At 31.5% G+C, this 19,318-nt stretch overlaps 1 protein-coding gene across 1 annotated transcript; it reads right to left on the bottom strand.

Moving 5' to 3' along the window:
* Window positions 1–1,628: 1,628 nt before the first annotated feature.
* LOC148611406 (RNA-binding protein RO60-like) lies at window positions 1,629–18,759 on the bottom strand. Its single transcript, XM_088591945.1, has 8 exons — window positions 18,654–18,759; window positions 15,847–16,369; window positions 11,002–11,222; window positions 9,195–9,346; window positions 8,588–8,714; window positions 7,849–8,127; window positions 4,284–4,456; window positions 1,629–3,591 (listed from the first exon to the last, which is right to left on the bottom strand). The coding sequence occupies exons 2-8, from the start codon at window positions 16,367–16,369 to the stop codon at window positions 3,459–3,461; spliced, it is 1,608 nt and encodes a 535-aa protein (XP_088448071.1). The 5' UTR covers window positions 18,654–18,759; the 3' UTR covers window positions 1,629–3,458.
* Between the last annotated feature and the right edge of the window lie 559 nt (window positions 18,760–19,318).

The raw sequence follows: 19,318 nt of genomic DNA, 5'->3' as shown, positions 1-19,318 counted from the left end.
TTTTCAGTCTACATATGCTATACTTTCATGTAACAATAATCATTTCTGCATTCAGATCTGCACTTTTTAGAAAATCATACATTTATCTCCCACTAAAATCAACCAAATGAAACCAAATCAAGAACAATATCTCTTCCAAAGTTCCAAATCATGTAAATCTATATGATTTTTATTTCAAAATCGCAATAACCAAATGAAAATCTAAGACTGGCTAAGTGATCAGTAGCTGTTTCTGAACAAGAAATAAAACTGACTTTGGTGGGTTTTTGACATGCATGAATCACCTTCAGTCTGATTTTTAAAAAGACTGATACTTAAAACCAACAACTTTGAGATTCAATATAAAGCAAAAAATTGTGAACATAGCCACCAGTAAGAAATTCTCAAAGTTTTATACAATCATTCAAAACAAAAAAAAATAAAAAAAATTATAACAAATGATAATAAATTGCTATGACATTGTATATGTGACCTGAGGAAGTTAACTTAAAATAATATGATAGAAAACAACCTATGGCTGCTTCAGAACATAAACCTTGTAAGTATTTTGGTTAGACAAACATGTTTATGCATCACAACATGACATTAATACATGTACCTGTCTTTATATTGCTTTTTTAAAAACTGATGAAATAGCACCAAGTGAATAATGTTAAATTGATGATAAAAGCATTAAAACACAACATTACAAACTTGAAATAAATTAATCTGAAAAACAGCAGCACTATTTAGATTCAATCCTGAGCTGCCAATGTGGTTACTCTAACACAATGTTATAAACACTGGTTTAGGTAATTAATCCCTTATTGACAATGACATTCAATGCCTACTGATTTCAGTTTCAATGACCACTGATAAAAGATAGAAAACAAATGCCTTAAAAAATAGTAGGGCCTTGTCAAAAATTCAAACTGGTAGCTTTTTTCAAACTGGATTATCAGCTCTTTAGCCTGGTGTTTTACAAAGATAATGTTACTAGGTAGACTAAGATACATTATTTCAAGTAGTGATTAAAAAATATAGTGAATGAAGGAATGCCATTAAATTATTTTATTCAGAACTCAAATAAAAAAAAATTGAAAAATCACGATAACTCAAATTGTAAAAATAACACAGTACATCTCATTACATAACATGCAAAAGGAAGACAATACTACTGAAGTAAAATTACCCCCCCCAAAAAAAAAAATTAAAAAAATTGGTACACTTTCCACAAGTATATATCATCAGTAAAAGTTTATAAAAGCACAAAGCAATAAGCCAACATAATCCAGTACATGGTGTTTAATCCACTGAAAAGCTACAAAGGGAACAAGAAAACACAACCATACTATACAACTCCTTCTTGTCACGAGGAGTTCAAAATTCAAAGCTATAGATAAAAGCAAGTCAGCCCTTAATTTTTTCACATAGAATGAATACATATACAACCTTTGGTGCTTTATTTTTGTTAACAATGTTAAAAGCCATCTAATATAAGAAAGTATCAACATAATAATACAGTCTTAATCTTGTCTATGCTTAGAAGCCATATAGGTAAGCTAGTTTAAATCTCTGAAGCAAGACAGCAACAACCTACTATACCCGAAAAATTCTCTATATAATTACATTTTTCTTCATAATTTTCATTTTTCAATATTTACAATTATTTATTTTTTCATATAAATACACTAACTTTTGAGAAACTTTTAACAAATTAAATAAAGATTCTTTAATAAGAAATCTTTTTCTCCACACAAGATGGCAAAATTTAGATTTTTGACACACCAGCTTTAGCAACAGTGTTAATGTCTATATTTTATCATAAAGGGTGTATAAATAGCTTAAGTCAAATATAGAAAGATGGAGAATTTATTTCTGTAGAAAACTTAAAAAAATGTTAAATTTAGTCACCACCCTTGGTTAAAAAGTTAAAAAGTATTTTTTTTATTATTGGTTTAGAATGGGAGAAATTCTGTTAAATTAGTTACATTATTTATCAAATAAAAAATTCCTAATGATTACTAATTTTGAAATATTATTCTACTTTTTTATTTCTAGTTACAGTTACTATACATTTTTCAATGACAACCAAAGTGATGAATTTCCATTAAAAAAAAAAAAACAACAACAATATTTCGCAAGACAAAGAATATTAAAATGAATGAATAATAGCTTACCTGACATATGACAACCCAATAATTACAAATTAAATAAATGAATATTTAAGATATTGCAGATGATGACAAAATACAAATTAGACAAAATATGAATGTAAAGGATGATAAAATGATAAAGCATGCTCAAATTGAGAGAAGATTACAAGATTAAGTTGACAAAATCTTTTTCTTCTAATTTACTGCTATATTTAACTTTTTTTCCATTTTTCTTTATGACATTTTTTCTTCTTCTAGCTTTATTTACATTTGTATGTTTAATTTTACATAAGTTCCATTTAAACAGGATGAAATATACTATGAATCAATAAATTCTTTCATTCAATAAATTAAATCCTTTCAATACACATAAATCAGAAAGCACATATGCATAATATTTGTACACAATAAGATACATTGTTACATTTATGTGGTTCATAAATACCGATGTTGTGTATAAAAACTAATATAAATATTTCATAGTATTTTCTTATTAAGTTAATTCATATATTTTCTAAAACAAATTATATCCTCAGATTATTATAATCGTATGTTTGTTTAGTATCCTGAATCTTTAGTAACAGGTAAATCTTTTATGTGTGTATGTAGAAATGTGCTAATGAATCATACAATAAACTAGATAATTTTCAAGATCTCCAAGATAAATATACACGTAAATGATTTAAACTCAGAGGTAAATAAGATTGCACAGTAAAATATTCCTGTAAAACAATGGTAATTGGTCAATATCTACCATTAATACATTTTGGATGAATATAACTGAAAATGACAAATGCAAACAGACTGAGCATGCTACAATCTCAATAAATAAGGCTATACATGCATTATAAAAATGGTACCAAAAATAAGTTGAATATGTCACACAAGTGTTGGAATTCAATGTACAAATCTGCATTAAAATTGAAAAATAATATGCTAAATTTGTATAAAGTTTCTCGAAAACGAAAAAAAAGTCAATCTCAAAAAGAGAAATGATTCAATAATCAGTATGTATGTTATATCACAGTATGTTTCTTGGAATATTCTCCATCAGACTGGTTCCTTGAAACTTGGCTTCTCTGACTGTTACCAAAAAAAAAAAAAACATTTCAGGCTTTAAACAGCCTCAAGCAGTAGCTTGTGACAGTTTATCAGTCAATTGCTGGGAAAGCAAATGATTTATGCCAGAGTGGAATTTTTAAGCCTTTAAGCAATTGATTGGTGTCATAAGCGACTGTTTTTATCAGGAATTCAAAAGCTTTCAGATGATAAAGCTCCCAACCCTTTCACGTAGGGTGAATAGCTTTGATTACTGTATGAACCTCAAAAGTCATGGAGGATGAATTTACTGATAACTGAAGGGACAGTGCTGTCAAAACCAGCAATGTCTATCATTCCAGGATCACTTGGGTCAGCTGATTTCATATTAGCATTGCACAATCCGCACGTCACCAGCCTGTAAAATGAAGATTTTTTTTTTCACATGATGACTGCAGGATCTCTTTATATTATCTTTAGTTATACATCTTTTGATGTACAAATAAATATTATAATAAAGAAATCATTGCTTGCATGAATTATTACATTTTTGTCATGTAAGTTAATTTATAAGATTTTAGTTTTTGCAATCGAAAAAAAAAAGCTTATTAGATATGTTACAAGTTCCACAATGTAAGTTTAAATAATTATTACTATTTGAAGTCAGTTGCAACTTCAACTTCATAATGACAAAAAAATTTAATAAAATTCTGAATTTACATTTCTACATTTCAACAGATATATATGGTTATCAATGTCTGTGCCAAAAGAGAGGTATTTTGTTTATTTGTTCATTGCATAAAAGTTTCTAGGAACCAAATTCATATTTTAGTGCAACACCAATTTATACACCATGATCCAGTAAAACCAAATACTTTACACAGTGGATCTTATGAAAAAGTCTAATTATATCATGTCATACTCCCTAAATAATAAAAGGAATAATTTCTGGGTCAACAATAGAGTGAAAGTCAATAAAAATGACATTTTAACAGACCCTCTCGTTTCTTTTTGAAATGTTTTACTATGCATATTGTTATCCACATTTTCTTTAGATTATGCCTAATTTGTTGTTATATTTTCCCCCTAAAACATAGTTCTCAATCTTACTTGGCTTTTGGCATGTTCATTTCTTTTCTGTACTGCATGAGTGCTTTAGGAGGAGTTATTTCCCCAGTTCTATGATAAGCATCTGTAATTGTGATAAATACATCAATCTGCTTCCTGTTTTCAGTGGCCCATCTGATTGGGGCTGTCAGGTCACATGGGACTTTTGGCATATCCTTTGAAAAAAAATATTAAAATCAGACATCTACAATTATACAAATCTAATAATTGCAAACAAGAACTAATAATATAGGAAATTCATAGTTAATTTTGTGGTTCGTTTTTCATAAAAATTAATAAAGGAGGAAGAGACAGACATTACTTTGACCCTTTTCATGGCCAATAAAACTTTGATATAAAGGTGCTTTTGTTTATATTTCAAGAGGTAGGAAATGAGGAACCCTCAAAGGCATTTAAAGAGACAAGGGAGGAACTGAGAACCAAACTTTCTTTTACTTGGCCATAGTCATTCAATTATGTTGTGATTTTCAAAAGTACCATGGTACTTGGTACTGAAATTAATACTTAAGAAGGGACTTTTTTCATGGTTAATCAAATGTCCACCAGTTTTTTTCATCAATGAATCAATGTTTTCATAGTTTAACATTTCATCAAGAATTTTAATTCAAAATTTGACAAAAACACCATGACTATTGGGCTTGTTTTGTTTTTGACTAATTTCTTATCCGGAAATAGTACCGATCGTACACATAAAACGCCAAGACTGGCTTGTATAAGTTTGCTACTTCAAAGCACATCAATATAATGGTTAGTTGTAAGAATTTTTAATTAGGGCCCCACCAGAAAAAGCAGTGGTTGCCCTATAATGTCTGTCCATCCATTACACACTCATGTCCAGGCTATAACTTTTTAGTCTTTCCATGTAGCCTTTTGATATTCAACATGTTCCAGTAGGTAAATCACCTTAAGATTATGTGGCATGTGGCCTATGACCTTGAACTTTCACCTCAAGGTCAAATTCATGTTTTTTTTTCAGTGACACACTTGTGTCTTGGTTGTGATTTTTTTTATCTTTTAATGTGGACTTCTGATACTTTTCATGTGGATAGATCACCTAAAAACATGTCACATTCCATGGATACTAGACTATGACCTTGAACTTTGATGTCAAGGTCAAATTCCATATTTTTCAGAGAAAAATTCTTGTCTGGGCTGTAATTTTTTTTTGTTTTTAGATGTGATCTTTTTATATTTGGCATGTATGTAGATCATGTAAAGATGATGTGTAGTGTACCATGGATAGAAGCCTATGACCTTGTCTATGATCTTTTACCTCAAGGTAAAACTCCTATTTTTCCATTGACGAACTCTTTTCCAGGCTGTAATTTTTTTGTCTTTCCATGTGGGCTTTTGACATTTGGCATGTGGGTAGATAGAGTAATCAACTGAACCAAGGTTATAGCGGTAATCAAAAGAATGTAATCCAGGGACAAAGACCAGACAAGGAAAACGGACACACACAAAGAACATGAAGTAACTAAAATCATACATACAAAGTAACAAAAGCAAATGAGCAACTCGGACTCCACTAAAAACTGGGAGCATGAACCAGGTGCATCAGTAGGGTAAGCGTCCTCTGTTTTTCTAGAAACACCCGCCGAGTTGCTCATAAAAAGTCAAGTCCGGGGTAGACAAACGAGGAAAGGAAATCTATGACCCATTGAATAAATCAGTTTTCATGGTGCAGATACATGTAGATACACCATAACAATCCACGAGTTCATGATGACCATAAAACTTCTATAGTGACGACTTCAATCTTGTAGCAAGATAACCCTGTTCAAGAAGCCTATTTGTTAGAGTTTTAGCGCGATACAAGAAGTCTGTGTAGTTTCAGCAAGCTCTGTCATAACGTATGAGTTGTGATATGAAAACTCCATACGCAGGTGCTGAAGGGATGTTGCCACAGATGAAAGGAAAGTTGACAATTTTGAATGAAAAGTCATCACGTTTGTCATAAAGTTTGGTCAATAGTTTTCCTTTACCATCGATTTCTAAGTGTAGGTCAAGATATGAGGCCGACTTCACAGTGCCTGTAGTATCCTTTATCTGAAGTTCTTTGGGGTAGATGCGATGTATCAAATCCTCGAAATTAGGATTGTTTTAACATAATACGTCATCTATATATCAGAAACTGAGATTAAAGGATCTAGCTGAACGATATTCTTTCTTTCGGATCAGATTAGCTATAAAGTCAGCCTCATAAGAGAGAAGGAAAAGGTCAGCAAGTAAAGGAGCACAATTTGTTCTCATTGGAATGCCAACCGTTTGCTGAAAAACACGTCCACCACACTGGATAAATATGTTGTCAATTAAAAATTTCAGCATTTTGTAAACATCTTCCTCTGTATATTTGGAAGATGATTTGGAATTATTTCTTACAAAATATGAGGAATCTCTACCAAGAACTATATATTTGTATCTAGGTGTACCATATTTTTTGGTAAAACAACAATGTATAATGATTTTAAGTCGAGATTTTAACTGAGTATGGGGAATAGAAGTATACAGTGTTGAAAAATCATAGGTTTTAATGCTATTATATTCAGATAATAGTCTTGAACTGATTGTCTCCAAAAGATCTTTCGAATTTTTCAGGATCCACATTGAATTAATACCACTACAGGAGTAACAAGTATTATAGTAGGACTGTAGACCCTCTTTGACAGTTGTGAGTATAGAAGTTAAAAGTTTTGAAAGAGGTTTGGTGGTACATTTTGCAGATCCAGCCATGAAATGTTGTTTGTATGGATTCTTGTGAAGTTTAGGAATCCAGTACATAGATGGTAAATCACAATCATCTTCCTTGGTAGAGAGACCAAAAGAGGATAGCACAGATTTCTGGTTTTCCACAATATCTTCTTTGGAGAGTGTGGTAGCAGTATAGGTCTTATCACTGCTATTATTTTCTATGTCTACCTCTGATAATAAACATTTGATGTAAAACGTTTTGCAGAAAAAAAACAATGTTGTGTTGGGCTTTGTCTGCTGTTATTACAACATATTTGTCATGTATAGTAGACAAAGTTTCAGATCACGTAAATCCATTTCATGTATATATGACTTAATTACCAAGGCGGTGCCAACAGATATGGATTCCATCTCAATAATTTCTAGTTGTGTTTTATTACCATTAATAACTGAAGTGTAGAAATAGTTAAATGGTCATATTTGTATCATTATATTTACATAAAAGAGGTTTTTGTTGATAACATTTTAGTTTTTACTGTATAAACAAGGGTCATATTTGTACCATTATATTTATATATAAGAGTTTTTTGTTGATAACATTGTAGTTTTTATTATATATACACACACACAATACCAATGTTTTTGAATAGGAGTTCGGGACACATTCTTGTAAATTCATAGTGTCATGTGACGACACTTACTAGCCCGATTTGTACCTAACAAACAATGGTTCTTCCACAGTAATCAAGGTCATTAAGCGTCCCATTTTAAATATAAGATACGTAAACTTTTTCCTTAGAATAAAAGAATTATTTCTTGGGTACTATCAGAAATATGATTAAAATAAAACTCTTACCCCATCTCCTGCGGTGGGTGTCGATGACGAAACTACAATTTGTTTAGAAATGTCTTCAACAATTTCATTGAGGGAAGATTCTGAGTTCAAGGACAGTTGAGTGGCTTTGTCTGTGAAATAAACAAACTGAACTTTGTCCTCTTTCCTGGCTGTAACCATGGCAATAGAAGCAGAGGCAAATACTGTGGACAGTGTCTTACAGCCTCGCACTGTGGATTTCTTTGTGTTGGCCCCAACTCTAACCCCAATAAGGTAACGCTTATTAGTTGACTTAGTATTCTGAAGTTTAAAATGACACTCAGTTATAAATATGAATACAAAATTTACATCTTGATAGTTTATTAAGAATGCAACTAGATATCAGTAGTTCTATAGTTTTCTTTTATACATAAATCTGATATTAAATTGGTAGTTACAGGAAGATAAATGAACATTGTTATTATAAGTTGTGACCAATGGCATTACAAATGGGAAAATATTTGATATAAAGCTATCATTTCTATTGAAAAATAATGTTGAATATACAATGCATATTTTCCAAAGAATTATATTCATAAACAGCATGCAAAACATGCAAGCGTAAGCGTATAGAAGTTTTCCTAAGATCACAACTAAACTGCATTTTTTATAAAAAACTAAATTGTTGAAAGGTCTCCCACTAATTTTACATAAAGAAATTCCCATAGAATATATGTTACAAGTAGGAATATAAGCTACAAAAACATGCTAAATAACAAACCTTAATAGTGAATTCCAGGGCAAAGTTGAGAGCATCAACAACAGCTTCATTTATTGCCCAGGTGACTTTGCCACCCTTGCCATTTTCATACACATTCTTGGCAATCAAAACATCGATTGGTTGTACTCTGAAAAAAAATAGAGAGAATGTAATTCATTTGTATATTTGTATATATTTTGACATTTATAAATAACTCTAAGTTTACTGTCAAATTAAGAAAAAGCCAGCTGTGGTAAAACAATAATAAAATATAGTTTCCATGATTTATTACAATTCTAATATGACTAGTTTCTTCATATTTTAGAACAGACGCAGCCTATGTGTTGCACGAAATATTGGTCATGTATTTATCAGATTTTTATTATTTTTTTTATGTTTTAAAAATTTTTCTTACAAAATTGAAATTTTAACAGGTGATTTCATTGAAGTGAAGCAGTGAAATTCGCCTCATATCTCCTTTGAAAAACCTGGATAACCAGAAAACACTTTATAACCTATTCTCCAAAGATAACTGGCTACCTTATTTCTAATGTTATTTACTACTAAAATGCATTAGATCTAATTATGAAATCAACAAACTACATCCTAAAATATATATAACGATTACTTTGATTTCTGAAGCATCTCTTCATTGCGCAACATCTCCACAACCTTGTTACTGTTTTCATAGGCAGATTCCAGGAACCCTATCTTGGCAAGTTTGTTGAAGTTTTGTAGGACCTCTCCTACAGTCATCTCACCTATCAGTGATCCCCACACCTGTAATTAAAAGAAGCGATAACTCAACATGAGAGATCCTTACTTCAACATTCATTTAATGTCTCAAAGTAAAGTACCAGTTCATGTAAAACATTACCTTTGTGATGTACATTTTCAAACACTGTTAACAAACTGATGTTTGTGGTCTCGGTCAACCTAACAATTATGTTTTTGAAATGTTGAATTGTATGATCCATGTTTGTGAAATAATTTTTAGATAATATTATTTAAGACTTTATACAAAAAAGTAACTTGTATATAGAGTACAATTAATATTCAACTTATAGTGATGTTAGGATTAAATGGTTTTTATATTGAATAGGATCCTACTGATCAATTCAAAAACTGATGATCAATTCATTGGAAATTAGCATATATTCAATTAATTATGTCATCCAGTATCATATTTTATGTCATTCTTGAAAGTATATCATTTCTATGCAAATTTTTTGAAATTTCTGTAAACTAACATTCAGTTGATTTTGCTTTTCATTAATCTAAACGATGTAAAAGATTATTAAAGATGTATTACATGTAGTATGAAGTCTACAAAAAATAAGTGTTATTTCTTTTTGTTGATCATCCTTTTAAAAAGTTCTGTCTCTAAAACTTTAACAAAATTGTACAACTTTTCATTGGAAATCTGAAGTTTCAATGTGTAAAGCTGGTATTTAGCTCTAATCTTAGGATCTAAAACCATTAGTCACTTTTTATATGCAAAATAATAAAGTACTACTCCAGAAAAAAGGTGTTTAATTACTATCAAGGACTTTCTATTACTATGCTCATATAGTCCCTGATTTTAAACCATGTTTACCTTTGTCCTTTGTGGTCTTAATTAAATTTGTCTAAAATTCTAATGATTTTTTATCTATAAATTTTCAACAAACTTGATTCTTTTTTCAAGTGATAACATTTCTAGCAAACTACAATGGACAATAAACTGTGTTCCTTTTTAATTATCTCTTGTACTCCTGCTTGATATCTGATTCATTATTACTTAATGCCTTCATTATTTCATTTATTAGATTTTGGAAATCCCCATTCTATTTGTTTACTGATTTTCCTGCCAAAAAAAGCCACATGGCAAAACAAATGTCATCCATTTTCTTTTATCAATTCTTGCATTTCAAAGTGTTTTAGACACTTCCTGATGGGATAACCATTCTTAGTTGGATTTAATTTACTCTGTTATAAGGTTAATCTGTTTCAGAATGTATCTGTAGTTTAAAAGGGCTGTGAAACCTGTATGTAGACACATGCACATGGCCATGATCAAATAAAAAATCACAAATTGTGACATTGGTGAAGCCCAGCGTGACCCTCAATTATATAAAGGTCAACTGGGGTCAGCTGGTGCAAGATCAGGAGACATTGCAATGGAAGCCAAGGGAACAGAAACTTGATTGGTTACGGCCAGGAGTTTTTAAATGGTACATGTATTATATTGGTGGGAAACGTATTTACACATAACTAATACTGTTCTCGTAGCCTTCAAATCCAACACCCTTTCTTTGTCTGGAATGAAACCATGAACCAGATTCCACCGGATTCGACATAAATGTTGAATGTGAAAGTCGTCTATTGCCTTGTGTGATAAGATTTTGAAAACAAACACTAAAATTGTCTTAAAACATAAGATATTTTTACTTTACCTCTTTGGAAGTCAATAGACCTGTAGGCACATGTTGCGTGCCAAGGTTATGCTGCTCAATAAGTCTGGCTACTGTATGTTCATCGGTACAGTGATGGATTTGGTGTACCATTTTGAGGTAGTCTAAAACTTTTTGCACATTTTCTGGTTGGTTATCTTGCTTCAAAACCTCATCTCTTCCTTTTCTACCTTTAATAAGGTACTTGAATATCAATGATGATCCTGGAAAGATAATTACAATTGAAGTTCACATAAAGGGACTGAGTCAATACACCTCTAATTGTCCTATGAAATGAAATTACATGTCCACTTGATGAACATGTTGTACATGTACATGTAATTATCTAGTGTAAACCTATTAATTTTTATGAGGTATTAATTTTGCAATGTCAAAAAAACATGAAACCCACGAAATTGATTTTTAACTCTGTATAATGAATAACACTATTCAATGAAATTATTTTTTAACACAATACAATGAACAATGCTAATCATTTTTTTTAAACAGTGAAAATTCATACCCGCAAAAATGTTTATTTGACAAAATCAAGCAAAAGTTAACAACTGCGAAAAATAAATACATATACATGTACAGTACCACAAAAGATTCAAATAAAAATCTTTAGTTCAGGCCTTATGGATAAGCAAACAGAAATAACACATTTCTTTTATTATTCACTTTTATGGGAATCTTTCAAATAAAACAAGAACATGCCGTAACAGGATTGATTCCCCTCCCCTCGACTGCAGCGTGTGTGGTACCCATGTCTGTACTGATATCATTTATAAAACATATTGAAAGAAAATTCCCAATACCTTATATACTTGCCAATATGCACATTCCCATAGTGATCTTTCAATATCTTAAAACTTGGAAATAACCCATTTAACTTCATTTAAGCAAAATTATATCTGACAGACAATGAGATGGACAGATAGATAAATAGAAACTTATCTTCCATCCTTACTTACTTGTAAAGGGTATTTAGTAAAGACTAGGTAGTTACAGTTACTTGATTATACATGCTTTCTAAAACATGTCACAAGAAATTCCTTCTAATTATTCCTGTTCAGATTTTAAAAATAAAAACAGAAAATGCCTTGGTCAAACTTAATAACATGTGGAATTTAAAAAAAAAAATGTCTATAATATAAAAACAATTATATTCCAATCATTCTGAGAGCTACTTATTTTTTTATAAATGATCACTGATTTATTTTGCAGGACATTGGTAGTAAAACTAATTATAAATACATATAAGGTTATAAGCTTCCTTTAAATAGAGTCAACCTGTCTTAGTGACCACATGTATTCAACAGTAACCTGTCTTACAAGATTGTGGCTTTTATATCCCTATGTAGTGCATGCTATTGTAAAATTAATCTGTATTTATTAAAGACCCCTTGCATTATGTGACCATGATTTTGCTCTGCCTTGAAAAGCATTCACAGTAATTGCTATCTACTTATGTTTAAAATTGAAGGTAACATGTTCTACATGAACATGTATGATTATCCAAGATTGTTATGTAATATATTTCATGTATCTTGGTGCATGTCATCATTTAAAATAATTTGGCATCAATCACTACAAGACACATTGGAGCAAAAACAAAATTCAACATAACAACGTAACTACAGGTACATGTATTACTAAGAATGGCACAGTCTAAATGGCAGTTGTTGTACATGTAGTGAAACTAGACAAACAGAATATTTCCGGTAATTGTTATGGTTTTGGCAGATTTCCAGTTAATTCATTTGAAGTGAAATTCCTCTGTTATAAAATGCATCTCAGAATATTGCATTAATCATGAAAGAAGGAAACATTAAAAGTTCCTCAAAACATAAGAACCTTTTTGGCCCCCTTTAAAACTCTTTCAATATCTTAAAACTTAAGAAATAACTCATTTAACTTCATTTAAGCAAAGTATCTGAATATCATTATAGCATTAGTTAAATATCCTTCTTGCAATGTTATCAACTGCAGCTGTTAATCAAATCAATAAAAATTATTTACATTAATGGCTTTCATTTTTAAGCAAATTATAGACTAATCAATCTTTTAGCATACACTTATTTATGTTTTAAAGATTAAAACCTATAGAAGACTTTATCTGAGATTAGTATGTGTGAATCAACAAGAATGAATCAATCAGACCATTGCTTCAAACTCAGCCAGGAACCTCCACACAATGGAACACATTATACAGGGGTGGATCCAGGATTTTAGATTAGGAGGGGGGGATGGGGGGGACTCAGTTAAATTTTTTTAGATTAAATTTTGGAAATATTCTTCAAGAGTGGATGCAATGTAGATATATTTTGTGGTAAAATTAGCGAGAAATTAAAGTTTCAACCTAAAACCGCCCCATGCAGGTCCAGGTGTTAAAAGAATAGGCCTGCAGCAGCGCTAAGCTTGTCGTAAAAGGCGACTAAATAGTGCTCAGAACCTTAGCTGGGGGCTAGGGCACTCTGCCCACAGAGCAACTGGGATGTGTGCCCAGGTGGTGGAATGGGGTACCCCTGGTGTGTTACATGCTGGAGTTGTCAGGCTATAATACGGAAAACATGACCGCAAACCATAGTGGTGCACCGTGTTGGGAAAGATGCCATGTTCCTCGCACATTAAAGAACCCTACTGTGGTATTCTCCCGGAGTAGGAAGCATAGGGCTCTGCCACAGGAGGCTAAATTGCCCGACCCTACCCATCTCTCCCTATTTCCAGTGGCAATCAAAATTTGTCGACCCCATTGTCCTTTTGTCCCATCCCTTTTTCATTTCATCATCATTTCATGTTCATTTTATCATCAATTTCATTTTCATTGTCTGAATATAGCTGAAATATTGCTGCTCGGACGTTAAACCCCAACAAACAAACAAACAAATCAACCTAAAACCACCTGAATCTAGCCCTGACAACCCATGCTTTGCAAATTTTAGGGGGGTGCTTACCCGCCATGCCCTGCCTTAATCCGCCCCTGAATTGTATACAAAGACTAATCTTAAATGTAAAATGTACATGTATGTTAACGCTAGATATCATTAAATTAGTATATACACTGTATATATCTCTGCATTTTCAATTTGGCTATGAGTTTCAGTTAAAATTCGCAGTGTTCATGGTTCAGTCTAGTATAAAGTACTGATTCTATAAAAAGTTTTAGTACATTTCAGTTGATAATAACACTAGCTGGATCACAATAATATCTTGTTAAATCATTTATATATATTTGAAAAAACAAACTCTTAGTCTGTCCTGTGATGTAGATTAAAAATTTTAAAACAGGCCATCGATTCATCCCCTTGATAACTATTTTTTAAGGACTGGAGTCATTATTTTAATGACATTTCATTTCAGTTATTTCAAGGTCATATTGAATTTTGGCATTACTCTGTTAGAGAGGGTAAATATTAAAATAATAGAATTTATTGTTAAATTTTGTTCTTGAGGTAGATCATGCCTATTACACTGAGCATTCTAACATGGCATGACATGTTTGCTTTGTTAAAGATGGAGATCTCTAAGTAGCATAAAACCATGCTTGCACTTGCTCAATCATTGTAATGACGAGGTACATGTAACTTTTCATCACTGCTTTTCATTGTATTCATCAATTGTAATTATTTATTTACTAATTGTGAAAGCAACAAAGTCAATGATACTTCTCAAGAAACGCCTCTATGCTATTACAATCTTAACATACTACATAAGAACACACAGAAATGTCAACATGTTGGCTGTATGATGCATGTAAAATTACTGTTTTGGCCAGACTGATTTCGACCAAGCATTGAAGGACATGGTTCCACTAGCAAATCAAAATTGAAATGTTATTCACAAAGAATGAAATGTGTTTCAGAGGATCTTGATTTGTTGATATTTTGTTAGACTAACATAGCAACATAGAGTGGGATTTCCACCTTGATCGAATTACCTATATCTATGTCACATGATGTGCTGTCATGACATGATTTTGTTAGTTATTTTATTGGTAAATGTGATTCAATTTCCGTTTTATAATTATAAATGTTACTTCTTATTATAATCACATGCATGTATTTAAAATATTATTATTGTAACAGTTAAAATAATTGTACTTTATTGTAAAAAATGATACGGAGAGAAAATTGGAAAGACCAAATATTTCATTTTCTTATGGAGTGCCTCACCGACAAAAATTACTTTTTGTCACGTTAGAAAAGAAAAAATTCCTGGATGATGAGCTTTATGCCTATCTTAACTACATTTGTCAAGATTTTATAACTCGATAATGCTCCGTGAAAAATAGACAATTATAGTGCTTTCCCTATGTTAAATAAACATAAAGTCCGGCATTCAGGAATTATTTCTTAATTACTTTCTGTCATCTTACAAAATCATAAAAAATATATATACATGTAATTTCAATAAATTAATAATGTTTAAATTATTTGTGAAGCATTTTTCACCTAAAAAATTGTTTGGTAAAATTACAAACATGAATTGTATAAAGTTATTTTAAGGGGAGATAATTGACAGGAAAATGTTCTATAGAAATGTATTTTTTTTTAAATTACAAGGAAAAGAGTTGGGGGACACAGAATCCAAATAAAAATTGTCTATATTAAGGCTCTAATATCTCTAAATAAATTTCAGTGACCTATGATTTTTACATTAAAATTCTTAAGTTCATTCAAGGTCATCTTCCAGAAAAACTAGGAAAATTTCTCTACTACAAATATTAGGTATGACCTACCTTAATATTAGTAAATGCATCATAGACTAAAAGTACGATTAGTGCATTATTTCAGAAAAACTTTGAACCAAACTACAATGTTCAGTAAATAAAAGTTAAATATTTACCTTCAGATTTGCCTTTGATATGTGCCATTTTAAGAACATCAGCATGTGACCATCCATTGACACTGTTATCCCTCATTGTCATGATGGCCAAGTCCATTGGATCTTGTCTGTTGTACCATTCATTCAATGTACGTTTCAATGAACGCCCATATCCTCTAGAAGCAGTGTCCCTTGCAGACAATTTTTTGTGAAATTCTAAAAATGTGAAAAGTTCCCTTGCAGTCTTACACAGCAAGAGAAATGTTTTGTTGGCATGCTGCTTCAGTTCACTGTCTTTGTCCTTCATACACAGAGCAACAGTGAACAAAAGCATGTCTTTCTGTTGGTCTGAGCAGTTTTCGCTGTATTTCTCAACTTCTGCTAGGATCTCTTTGCCTCGTTTTTCCTCTAACATATGAACTAAGCATTCTGTGTTTTCTTTGCTGTAACACCTGCCTATAACTTTATAGACACTGCCCTCTGTGTAGTAATTCAGTAATCTTTGACACCTTTTTAAATCTTTATCTTCATCTGCTGAAGCCATCTATTTATAAAATAATTAGAAAGTTCCATTTTTTCCCATACAAACATGACAGATGTAAGTTAAATTGTATTGGAGATATGACCCTCCATCATAAGTGTTGTGAAAAACTAAAAATACAACTTCAGTTAATGCTAGACAGTAAGGCCAAATAAAATTATACCTCTGTTTCCTGTTACCCAACCAACTCATACCTTGACCATCCCACTGACTTATTTTTAGGTTAACAAACAACATAAAGTACCACCAAATGACCCAATATTTTACAGATGGTAGTCAATTTTCAGTTTCCACAAAGTTCAGGTGGTTAATAAGATGTTTTTGAAGTTGTTTTCTATGAAATTTTTAGGGGGAAAATAGGTAAGTCAAAATCTGTTGACAATGTGAAGCCTGTATTAGCAAAATAAAATTAAATTTTTATTCAAATAACCACAGTAAAAGTGATATCCAAAATTAAACCCTACATGCACAAATAGTGTGTAGATAAACCAGTAACTCAAAAGGCGAAGGACAACAAACAGCAAAGGAAAGAGATAGTAACAACTAACAACAAGTGACAATGTAATTCAATAGCAAAACGCACACTGTAAACATATTAGTTATGTATTGGCAACTTATTGAATAATTACAGAACTAAAAGAGATGTGTTTATAGCCCCCCTCCCCCACCTTTCTACCACTCCCACTCTTAAAGGCACACATTGATGGGTTGCTACTTTCTCGGATTCTGAATATAGGGAAAATTACACATTTACAGTACTTGTCTGGACCTGTGACACAGTCATTTATTTGTCAGCATATACACACATGTATAAGTATCTTACATGTAAATGTGTATATAAACACTAAGAAAGTTAAAAAACTACAGTGTGGTGCACACTTACAAATTTCCTTAAGTAATGTACTTACGACAGCATATACTGTCGAAAAAATGGCTTATTTCAACATGCTAAAAATCATGTTAAAAAAAAAAATAAAATTTCTCCATAATAGGAACTAGGTGTACATCTTCAATATGTGTATAAGCACTGTGCAAGACCATGTACTGTACAGAAAATGGTACAAGTAGATACATGTACATGTACAAGTTTCAGGCTTCCATTTTTCAAAAATATTTAACTTAATTAATTTCATGATTTAAACTAAATAATGGTAACTTACTTTAATTGTGCATTATCTTGCATAATAATAGTGTAAGAACAATGTCAAAAAATATTATTTCTTCTGGTTTTCATTTTCAAAGAATTTGTGTAAAAGCAAAACTATAGACTAGAGCACATGCTATGGACAAATAAAATAGTGAATAAATTTGCAATGTACAAATGTTAGTGCGAATTTCCTCTGATCCTGCAACCCTCCTCTTTTTTAATTGGATACTGAACCCGACATATCAATATCCAAATAAAAAAGAGGAGGATTGCAGGGTCAGAGGAAATTCAGACTTTACAAATGTATGTGATGTCAAACTGATCTGAAACGTACACAGTACTTCACTTTTAGGCTACATTGTAAATTTCTTAATCTTAATTTTCAGGCACATGTACATTAAAAATACGATTCCTGGGTGAACACTCAATGTCACACACTTTTATTTACAAAACAGGAATAAAAATTATCAGTCAATCAGTAGCCCATGGCATTTAGAATTAGATTGGCTACCGAACTTTTGGGTAAAATTTAATTGAACATATAGAAAATTATAAGCAAAAATATGGTCTAGGCTACCAGCTTGTATTTCCTAATTTTTACCCCTGCAAAAAAACATAACATAATTACCAGAATTATTAGACATAATAGTAAATAAAAAATAATTAGTGATTTAGTTTAAAAATTTGAATACATTTAAATATATATGTAGCAAATGCATAAAAATCGTTATTTACATGTGTTTTTGTCATTTATGTGTCATCTAAAAAAAGACCAAAAGAGAACAGATGGTGTAAGAAAACGTTAATGCTGAAATTTGAAATACGGGAATAATAAATTTTGGCAATAGCATACATTATCTTCGTGATGCAAATGTTGTAAACATCCCAATCAGATCCAGATATGTCGTTGTAATTGAGTAACAGATTTAAGCCTACACAGATTTCCATCTCTTCTGCCTAACACATATGAATAAATACAAATAGCTATAAAGTTTCCAGCAATCTAGACCCTGCATTTCAATACCTGCTTCATATAATATTCATTTTCACCTAATTTAAACATGCAATTTATTTAATAGACATATAGCGACGTGTGTTATCATGCTTAGAAGTCGAACAAGTACTTATTGCAATAATAACCTCAGATGCAGCAGCAGGAGCAAGTAAAATATTCCAAGAATGTGAGGATCTCCACAGTCAGGCCAGACAAACCCTTTATTGACGTGAACTACGTCATCAATTTTTGTGTTGTTATTTTATTGGGTGAAACATTTTGCAGAAGAAGATCGGGTTTTGGCTACTTTCAAAAAGAGTGAAAGGTCGAATAGAACTGAGTAGTCTTTCATTACTATGTACAAAAAAAAAAAAGAGAAAAAAGGAAATACTTCGCTGTACAGAACAACATAAAGGATAACCATTTACACTACCCAGACATGCAACGTAGGCCTAGATGTTTATAATAAAAAGTCACAGCACTATCAATTTACAAAATATGCTCAAGGAGTTAAATATATATATTAAAGTCCTTGGTGCACTGAATCATGAATAATCGTAATACGGTTCGTATTTATTTATCAGTGTCCCTGGTGCACGGTGCACATGGGCTTGCTCCCACTGCCAAATATGCAGCCCTACTGCTATATAACCTAGCTATAACACTAGTGGGACTGCATATTTGTTAGTAGGAATGGAGCAAGCCCCTGCAGTGCCCTGGTGCAATGCAATCTATAGTATATTGATATCAATAAACATTTGATAACATGATTATAAATAGTTATCAACAAGTGCATAAATGATTTATTGAT

Source organism: Perna viridis, chromosome 7 (assembly GCF_037379345.1).
Source record: "Perna viridis isolate PV_CMFRI_1.1 ecotype Kerala chromosome 7, ASM3737934v1, whole genome shotgun sequence".
In the NCBI taxonomy this organism is placed as follows: Eukaryota; Metazoa; Mollusca; class Bivalvia; order Mytilida; family Mytilidae; genus Perna; species Perna viridis.
This window is presented reverse-complemented; position numbering and strand designations above follow the sequence as displayed.